A 10,704-nucleotide genomic window follows, 5' to 3' on the forward strand; every position below is an offset into this window, starting at 1 on the left:
GACATGCGGAGATAAAAACAGGTGGGAGAGGTCAATGCTGGAATCAACACACACATTTTATTCAGCATAAATGAAGCATTTTTTGTGTAAAACAGAGTATTGCCATGTTTTATATATACAGAAGTTCAGCTGAAACAGAAACATCCAATTTTATGAACCAGTGAATATCAAGCCCCTTCTCAAACAGGAAACTACGTTCTGACTTCAACATAGAAAACATTTATGGTCGGAAGAAGATGGTGCAAAACTGGAGGAGAGGAGGATGACAAGGATGCGGAGAGAAAAAAAAGAGGAACTGGTGCAATCCAGTCTCTGGCTACTGCCGTTGCCCCCGGATACGGATAGAGTGAAAGCAAAACTGGGAGCTGCAGCTGCCTGGTTTCCATAGAGATGTGGATGCAGGACAAGCTAAGAGAGAAGAAGAAAAGGAACAAGAGAGCGAGGGAGCTTAGAAGGGAGTGCACATAACAGGCAGAAGGTAGAGGGAAAAATATGATGACGGTGACAAAGAAGAAGTTAAGATCCATAGCTGAAGTAGAAGAGGAAGGGGAGAAATATGGTCTTAAGGAGGAGATGTGGGAGGGATGTTAAGCTCAGACATGGATCCCCAAGACTTGCCACTGGAGATTGCCACCTTCAGGGGGACCTAGGAAACACACACAGAAGAAGAAAAGGGTGTCAGTGTTTCTACATACAGGCGTAGACATGTCAGACATCCACAGTAGCCACCAGTGATTCTTTACACTCTTTTCACTTCTCATTTCAACCAGGTTCAGTTCTGTAGATAATGAAGGGCAGATTCATGAAGCAGGGCAAGTTAACACTTAAGACAGATATCAAAAAGTACCAATAGCACCTGAGTAAAGTGGCTAACTACTGCATTTTCTATAACTTGACTAAAGTGTTTCACATTCATGACATGACAACATCAGGAAATTATTTTAACTTGCAAAAAAAAGGGCATAATATGTTTCCTTAAAGTCCTGTTCGATTTTAATCGCCCCTTCTTTTCACTTGACTCACTTTAAGATGGAGTCCTAAATGCTCGATGTGCTGCAGAGACTCCATGGTGCTTCTCACCAGACCTGCACGTACCAACATACCAAGAACATAACACATATAGTGGTATTCAGTGGGCAGCTATTATACCACATCTGCAAATGAACCTAAATAACCATATGGTAATTTCCAACAAATGTTTTAAATATTTCATATGACTTTTATTAATCATAATACATTTTCAACTTTTATATACAAGTATATGCAGTTAATTCACCTGCAAACTGTTCCACCTGGGAGTCCTCCACTTCATACAGAAGCTCATCATGGAGCTGAGCAAGAAGCCTACAGTTGCACAAAACTCAGCTTTATCTTCATCAGTAAACCACAGGGAATTTCTCAGCTCAGTCACAGCTTTTTCTTTGCACACTGCTCTACTGACTGACACCTAATTCTACAATATTTTGGCTCCTGATTCAGTTGTGTTTACTCTTTCTGAATGTTACTTGGGAGTTTTCCCTCATTTCAACAAATTTAGCTGGCTGGCAGAGAAGTGAGTGTTGTTTATGTGTTCTGGTAAGCTCGTCTGCATCAACACAGCAAGATCAAGTATTGGGCAGGTGGCTTTAGTGAACGCAGAGAGAGGAGTATAACATGGGTGGTTACTGCTGCTGTCAGTGATAAATATATGTCCCTGTTCAGTTCTGCAGCACCATGTTTAGTGTTTGTACCTGGCAGAGAGAAAGCTGGAGGAGGAGACCAGGTTGAAGATTCTGATCATGGCCGTCTTACAGAGATCAGCCGCTGAACCTTTAATCAGATAGAAAACACAAATACCGTATTTTCTGGACTATAAGCCGCACCCGCTCTATTTTTAAAAAAACAATAAAAAAAAGATATACAAGCCGCACCTGTATATAAGCCGCACCCACTTTTATTTAAAAAAAAAAAAGATATGCAAGCCGCAGATATTTATGTTGTTAGATTAGATATTTACTACATGTACAGAACGATTTTGAAGTGTAAATGATGTACATGTTTGTACCTAAATAGATCCTTTCCTATCAGTGTCTTTTAACACGGCAGCAACTTTGCTGATTAAAACTGGACAGAACCAAGAGAAAATAACCGGTATTTATTTATCTATTTATCTGTTTGAAATCTGCTTCTACTTCTATCTGCTAAAGAAGTAGCGTATTCTTCTTTGCATTTATTTTGTCTTAGTTTTTATTCTAATTCTGGTTAGCACTCCCCCTAGCGGTGGAAGAAAAATCCACAGAATAGCCGCACCTTTGTATAAGCCGCATGGTTCAAAACCTATGAAAAAAGTAGCGGCTTATAGTCCAGAAAATACGGTACACACAACTGCTAGAATGCATTTTTTAAGAAAACTGCCCCACACAAAAAAAAACATAAATATGCTTTACATTAAATGCAATTTAATGTAGTGTGGTAATTTGCCTAATTACATCAAAACTTTCAAATGTAAAAAATGTACATGCAGAGGTGATAAATCGACATGATGGCAACTTCTAAATTGCACATTTAGAAATTTGAGTCCTTCAGGAATTAATGAAAATGTCATGAACCCAAAACATGGATTCTTTTAACTCAGAATGGGTTCTGAGCTACATGGCAACCTTTGGAGAAACCCTGCGACTGCAGCATGTTTGACTAAAACAAGAAAGAGAGCACATATTATAACAATTTTAAAACTCTTTGCTGGCTACCTGTCGCCTTCAATATTCATTTTAAGATCCATTTACTAGTTTACAAAACTTCTGGTGTTGTGGTGGAACATTTTTAACTGTTCATAGAGTAAAAACAAAAACACACGGTGAAGCCTCCTTCTACTATTACGCTCCACGTTTGGACAGAACCGCTGGAAGTCTGGATTATTTTAAAAGGTGACTCGAGACTTTTTAATTTAGCTTTTAAATAAGATTTTACAATTCTTCATTTATGATTTAATAATATTCCTATTTGGTTTCATTACATAAACATATATGTATATGTGTTTGATGTATAAATACTATATACATACACATATATAGTGATAGTGGAAGTGAAATAAATAACCGTAAAGGCATTCAAAAGTGACCGTACCCTGCACAACAAAGTTGACGGCCTGCCTCTCAGACTGCATTCGGACGCCCCAGTCTGTGGAGTTGATGTTGGGGAGGTTTCGGCGACGACCCATGACAGAAAGCACATAGCCTAGACAAAAGATACAAGATATTTATGACGCCACCAGTCATTATTATGAGCACACTATATATCCACATAGGGATGGGCGGTATTGACTAAAAAATGTATCACGATAAATTCTGGCATTTATCCCGATAACGATAAAAATGACAATAAAAAAAAACCCAATTCAACTCCATCTTTTTAACTATAAATCTATCACCACATTCAGTCTTTGGAGCCCCCAAAACACTGCTCTAAAAGAATACTAAATGCTACTAAACGTAATCAATGGGAATTTTTCTTTCTTTCTTTCTTTCTTTCTTTCTTTCTTTCTTTCTTTCTTTCTTTCTTTCTTTCTTTCTTTCAAGCTCATTTCTTTCTTTCTTTCAGGCTCATTTCTTTCTTTCTTTCTTTCTTTCAGGCTCATTTCTTTCTTTCTTTCTTTCTTTCTTTCTTTCTTTCTTTCTTTCTTTCTTTCTTTCTTTCTTTCAAGCTCATTTCTTTCTTTCTTTCAGGCTCATTTCTTTCTTTCTTTCTTTCTTTCAGGCTCATTTCTTTCTTTCTTTCTTTCTTTCTTTCTTTCTTTCTTTCTTTCTTTCTTTCTTTCTTTCTTTCTTTCTTTCTTTCTTTCTTTCTTTCTTTCTTTCTTTCTTTCTTTCTTTCTTTCTTTCTTTCTTTCATTCAGGCTCATTTCTTTCTTTCTTTCTTTCATTCAGGCTCATTTCTTTCTTTCTTTCTTTCTTTCTTTCATTCAGGCTCATTTCTTTCTTTCTTTCTTTCTTTCTTTCTTTCTTTCTTTCTTTCTTTCTTTCTTTCTTTCTTTCTTTCAAGCTCATTTCTTTCTTTCTTTCTTTCAAGCTCATTTCTTTCTTTCTTTCTTTCAGGCTCATTTCTTTCTTTCTTTCTTTCTTTCTTTCTTTCTTTCTTTCAGGCTCATTTCTTTCTTTCTTTCTTTCAGGCTCATTTCTTTCTTTCTTTCTTTCTTTCTTTCAGGCTCATTTCTTTCTTTCTTTCTTTCTTTCAGGCTCATTTCTTTCTTTCTTTCAGGCTCATTTCTTTCTTTCTTTCTTTCTTTCTTTCAGGCTCATTTCTTTCTTTCTTTCTTTCTTTCTTTCTTTCTTTCTTTCTTTCTTTCTTTCTTTCATTCAGGCTCATTTCTTTCTTTCTTTCTTTCTTTCTTTCTTTCTTTCTTTCAAGCTCATTTCTTTCTTTCTTTCTTTCTTTCTTTCTTTCTTTCTTTCTTTCTTTCTTTCTTTCAGGCTCATTTCTTTCTTTCTTTCTTTCAGGCTCATTTCTTTCTTTCTTTCTTTCTTTCAGGCTCATTTCTTTCTTTCTTTCAGGCTCATTTCTTTCTTTCTTTCTGGCTCATTTCCTTCCTTCCTTCCTTCCTTCCTTCCTTCCTTCCTTCCTTCCTTCCTTCCTTCCTTCCTTCCTTCCTTCCTTCCTTCCTTCCTTCCTTCCTTCCTTCCTTCCTTCCTTCCTTCCTTCCTTCACATACGTTGTGCGTGGATTTAACGCAGAACCATAAATCAGCTTTACACAAAAACATCACTAACAGGAATTTATCGCTTTTACCGCGAGATGACAAATTCTTACCGTGGGGAATTTTTTTTACGGTTTCGCCCATTCGCCCATCGCCCATTCCTATATCCACATAGTAAAATACAGTGTCTTGGTCAGTTAAACTGATATGGGGACGCATTAGTTACTGAACCGTCAGTTTTACAAGAGATTCATCAATATTCATAACTATGCTGTTTATAATCTAAGTGTACTTTTACCAGTTAAAGGCAGATAAGCACAAAGAGATTTGTAAGTGTTTTTTGAGTTCTACTAAACTTATTATGAGCTTGTACAACATATGAGTTTTACCTTTATACCTAAAGCTACACAGATGTTGCATCAACATCTTCAAGACACACTTCCTTTTCTTAATGCTGATATACAGCAGGGAAAAGTCAGTCATTTACAAGGAAAACAGAAGGCTGAACATCTGAATTGGTTTTTATTTCATGATTTGAGTTTGTTCAGACACAATTAAATAAAAGCGCTGATTATTCCAGCAAAACCCACATGTTTTACATGGCTTTTGTTCTTTAAAAAAGAAAACAAAACACCAAAGCAAGAGTCAGCCATAAAAACGACTTAAAGAACAATTTTGTGAAAGAAAGCCTTTTTATTGCCTGAGGCATCAGCGTCTCCACGGAGACGTTTCACTTTGGGTCATCCACATCCCGCTGAACAAACCGGAGAGTTTGATTCCAGGATAACAGTTTCATGAAAAACTGTTTGCTGGCAAAACAGTACTGACGATTACGGTAAAAGCTCACTTAGAGTGACACACACATACCCTCACACATGCGTGCGACGTGCAAACACCAAACTCTGGTATTTCAACTATTCACATACAAAAGCAAAGAGATAATCACATGACCAGTAAGGGTAACAAAAACACAAAGAATGTTAAAACAAGCATGTCCAGTTATGTGATACATAGCACACAAGCACACACTATCATATGCAGATTTGCAAAACACACACACACACACACACACACACACACACACACAAGGATGACTAGTACATTCCACCCTGCGGACAATGGAGCGGGCTTTACAGCTTAATCCCTCATGTATCCCTTACTATGAGTTAATCCAGGCAGGGCATGAAACCTGAATGACCCTCTTCCCAGAACACACAATCATGAACACAAGCATTAATGCATAAGAAATGAGAGTACAACAGAGAGTAACAAATACAAACGTTGTGCTCTTTGTGAGTTGACCTGTGACACATCCGTGTGACCTTTACGGCAGGAATGTGATATTTGTTATGGGCCCCAACGACTGTGGCCTGCCACGTTCATTGTGTCAGTAATAACACAGGAAATACAAAACGTGTTTCTAACAACTGACAGGTAGGGAAATTAGTGTTTTTTTTTTTTACACCTCGTGGGCCTGTTTTCTCTCCACAAATGGCGGCATGGTGCTTCGGAGGGCAACTCTTTTCATTTTCAGGCTGTTTTATGATTCATTGCTTGGATAAATAGGCACCAAATTTGATGGGGAACTTTTTACTATGGTTTTACAGAAGTACAATAGACCATTTAAGATTTAGAAATATCTGTTTGAATGAAACCTATGATTGTTCTATGCAGCAAACCAGGGATGCAGAACAGGAGAAACTTCTGACTGACTTTTCTTTTCATTTAAAGCAAAAGCAAAAAGAATTTATGGTGAAGCATGGACTTGAAAAACAAGAGCAAGGTACATTTTAAACTTAAGTTATAAGAAACAATTGTCAACAGTACAATTGCTTTTTGATCAGCTGGAGTACTGTGCTGACAAAACTTGGGTGACATTTAAATTAAACAGATCAGTTCAAAACAACAACAAAATAAACAAATGAAACTGCTTCTCCCAGTTAAGACTGTTGGCCAAAAATATATTTATCTTTTCATGGTTCTGAAATCATCATACATTGATTTATAACCACGTCATTAGACTACTGTAATTCTCGATATGTGGGTTTTAATCCTAATTTCTTTATGTAAAATGCTGATTTTTTACACTTAACTAGACAACATGACCTTTTAGGATATATGTTACGATATTGATTGTTTTTAAGGTTTGAAATTGATTGGCAACCCTTCATCGTCTGTATATTTTTTGTTGTGTTTCTGCTGTCTTGATGTGCATTATTGGTATAATATTGTTTTCCTTTTGTCTTGAAAAGACTCAAAAACAACAAAATAAGCTGTATTGTTTACTGGTAAAAACTTTCTCTATAAAATAATTTGAAATTGCCTCCTGTGATGTACACAATCTATAAAATGTGTCTGCTGAAGACTTTGGGGTTTTGTCTCATGAAATGCTCAAATGTAAATACATTTATTTTATCTGCTTTTGCGGGAATCTAAAGGCTAAAATAAGCAGGCAAAATTAAATGAAAAAAAATCTTCATTTTGATAACTGATAGGCTTTGCTGTCGGTATGAGTCTCAAGATACATCACAGTATCAAATTTCACTTACACAAGAACATTTTAACGGTGCATCAGTACCAAAATGGGTTTGTGCTGCAGTGAAAGAAAGAAAGACAATCATTTGTTTTCATTTTTGTCTCAGACATTCTTAAAAGGGATGGGGCAGTGTTCATCCTCTCTGACATGTGTGTTATATAAAGAACAATAGTAGAGGTTTACCCAAAGCGGTGCTTTCATCTCTTTACATTAAAGGCAGTGGGTGTCAAATAGTGTGAACTGTTCAAAGAAGTGCAGTTGTTTGACAAACTATCAAATTATTCCTGTTTTTGTCATTATTCTGCCAGTTTCCTCTATTACTCTATGACTACACACATTCTGTCATCTATTCTCTTCCCTCTGCCTTTGCAACCCGACGGTGACGCTGGCCCTCACCTTTACATTTCCCTTTTCAATATATTTTCAACAAATATGACAATAGCTGAGCTTGCACTATTCACCTCACCCCTTCCTTCCCTGCCAGAAACCGTTCTTCTGCACAAAAATATCGCTCCATCAGACACCAACTATAAACTTGGTGCAGGGTGGACAAGACGCCATAGCGCATATTAATCCTTGCTGACTGAGTCACAGTGCAGCGCCTGAGACAGCCAGTAAAAGGGGCAGACACACCCCAGCACGGTTTCTGACGGGAGCATCACTACGAGCTGAGCTAAATCTGACTATGTGGTGCATCATCGCTCTCTGGCTCTGAGGTCGAGCAGGCCTCTGTGACCCGTGAGCAGCATTATTTCAACAGTTCGATTAAGAAACTGTCTCCAGAGAAAGGAGATGGCGATGAACAGGAAGTGGGGTGTGTCTCCAGGGATAATGTTGCTGTGGGTGATGTCAGTGCAGATCAGGTGTTTGCTGATGCAGCTGGCGTGAAAGTAACTGAAGCGACACTATGATAAAACTATATCTTTCTCAGTTTTTTAATGAATCAATGTTTGACTAGCTTGAGTTTTTATTATGGGAACCAATACAGAGCGTATAAGATAAAGTTGAGAGGGTTTCAGGTCCTTCGGATTCTCAGTGAAGGTTGGAGGAAGTCGTTTGGTGCATTCTGATGTCATTCTGCTGCCGGTCCACTGTGTACAGTAAAGGTTATAGTGCAGAATTTACACTATTTCGTGTGAGCATGTTCCAAGTCTCAGGTGTGCTGTGTTGGCACTTCAGTCAGAATATAAATAGAGTCTTGTCCTGTCTGAACCATCACCGCCCTGCTATACTCCCTCCCATCCGCCCCCTTCAAGTATTGACCCATGGCAGTTTGTCTCATTCCTGCCAGTGCAAGCACATCTTCTACATCTTCAAGCAAACACATAAATCCAAAGAGATGTGGGTGCTTGTGTGGACAAAAAAATAAAAATAAAACCCATCAAGGTGCATAGTTAATGTCAAAATGTCAGGCTTTTACTTAGACATATGCACACTACAGTATTTTTGTGATATTTCCAGGGACATATTGCTAACTACTAATTAAAAGTTAATCTTTTATTTTAACCTACTTCCCCTTGGGTTTAACAAAGTACGTCTGATTAACTTTCATCTTGTAAAAGCGATCTGATTGAGCAGATATTTAGAAATGTTTAGGGAAACGGAGGAAATGTGTGCAGACCTCGTTTGTGGCTCTGCTGGATGGTTCTCTGGATGAAGGTCTGGATGGCTCTGTAGGTCTGGAGGAAGGTGTCCTGGAATCGGCTTGCCTGCTCTGCACTCACCCCCAAGATCCCTGACAGACGTTCACGACCTGCAGTCAAGGACATGGAGTGACGTATGTCAAACATTATCCCTCATATAAGTGTATTGGATTTTTTATTTTATTATCATAATTATGAAACTCAGTGGCAGGGAGAAGTATGCAAATAAAGTATGCAATAGATTTTCTGCATTAATTTGCTGTACAATACGATATGATATCCATCTAAGTCACAATAATAGAAAAACGTTAGATGAAAATACAGATAATTCTAACAGTTTGTCTCTTTATTGAACATATGGCAGTTTTTAAGGGCTTAAATTTATAATGAAAGAACTTCTAAAGACTCTGTTGCAGTTTGCAGCCAAGATATTTTCTGTTTTACTTTGGTAAAATGTTAATTCACATGGATGAAGTTAACTTTATTTTTGATTAATTCTTTGTCATTAGTTTTCACAGGGAAATTTGAAGCTTGAGCTGCGAATAAACCTGTTATGAGAAAACCAAATGTCCACTTATGTTTGAAGAATTACACATATTACACTTTCAGAGCGCTGGAGGAAAAAGTAAGCGATCACTTGGGGTTTATAAGTTATTATAGAGCATCGCTACAGCATTAGGATCTAGGATCTCCAAAAGGCCGATATTTCCGTTCTGAAGTCATTCTGAGTGGGATTTACTCCAAAGTTCGGTGTCATTGTCCTGCTGCATCACCCACACCTGGATTCAGCTGCTGGACAGCCACTCTCATGTTCTTCTGTAGGACATATTTGTTAACTTAGAAATTAAGTTTCCTCTTGACGATGGAAAGTCGCGCAGGCCCTGAGGCAGCGCAGCAAGTCCAAATCACGATGCTCCTTCCATCATACCTCATAGTTGGGGGGATGTTTGGACGTTGGGCAGCTGTGCCCTTTTTGTAACGTACATCGTGTTGAGTTTTCCCCCCAAACAATTCAACCCTTTGCATCAACAGTCCATGAAACATTTTCCCAGTAGCGGTGCAGATTATCAAGGTGGTCCTTGGCAACTGTCAGTCACGCAGTAGATCTTTGGAGAGTAGCAGCTTCTGTCATTAACACTTTGCCTGTTTGATTACTTATATTTGGTAGATTCATGAACAGAAATCTTTTCCAGTCCCAGTGATGTCATCAGGTCTTTAGATGTTACTTGTAGGTTCTCTTTCAGATTTCTTTGTAACCTTTTCCATCCTTAGGCAGATCAACTTTCGACGCTCCTTATTAACAGCAAACTTAAAATGTGGACTTTTTAAAATCAGCTCAAGTCAAATCTCTAAACCACACCTCCAAACTCATTTCATTAATTAGACTCCAGATGTACAAACTACTCACTTTGATTGGCATTCATTGGAGTAATTATTCTATCAGTTTGTTTACTTTTTTCAGCAGCACAGTGAACTTTTAATGGGTGATTTCAATAATCACATGGGAAATTTTAATTGTATGTTATCAACAAAAGCACATTGTATTTTATTTATTGAAACGTAGATGAAGTTTGTGTACTCTTAACATCTTATTTCATACTGCACATCTTTGCTTCTTGAAAAATGATCAACATCTGCTTGAAGGAATTCTGCAACACCCAAGGGGACTTTAGAAAAAGATGTGAAGGGTATTGATTTTTGACAAAAGACCAGTAGAGTTTATTTGTATATCAGATTTCATACACAAACAAAATGGACAATAAAATCACAAAATATGGATTTAGACAGGAAAAGAAAAAAAGCAGACCTTAATATAGACCAAACAAAGGCATAGCAAAACAACATAGTTTAAT

The 10,704-nt window shown here is 37.6% G+C and overlaps 1 protein-coding gene across 1 annotated transcript in view; it reads right to left on the reverse strand.

Moving 5' to 3' along the window:
* Nucleotides 1-147: 147 nt before the first annotated feature.
* The window catches only part of poln (polymerase (DNA directed) nu), a 69,589-nt gene continuing 59,032 nt past the window's right edge, over nucleotides 148-10,704 (reverse strand). The window contains exons 22-27 of the mRNA XM_061710173.1: nucleotides 8,830-8,961; nucleotides 3,106-3,216; nucleotides 1,731-1,809; nucleotides 1,277-1,344; nucleotides 1,024-1,085; nucleotides 148-646 (exon numbers count right to left, since the gene is read on the reverse strand). Coding sequence (XP_061566157.1) covers nucleotides 563-646; nucleotides 1,024-1,085; nucleotides 1,277-1,344; nucleotides 1,731-1,809; nucleotides 3,106-3,216; nucleotides 8,830-8,961 — 536 coding nt within the window. The 3' untranslated portion in view covers nucleotides 148-562. The remainder of the gene's footprint in view (nucleotides 647-1,023; nucleotides 1,086-1,276; nucleotides 1,345-1,730; nucleotides 1,810-3,105; nucleotides 3,217-8,829; nucleotides 8,962-10,704) is intronic.

This window comes from Cololabis saira, chromosome 20 (genome assembly GCF_033807715.1).
Source record: "Cololabis saira isolate AMF1-May2022 chromosome 20, fColSai1.1, whole genome shotgun sequence".
Classification (NCBI taxonomy): Eukaryota; Metazoa; Chordata; class Actinopteri; order Beloniformes; family Belonidae; genus Cololabis; species Cololabis saira.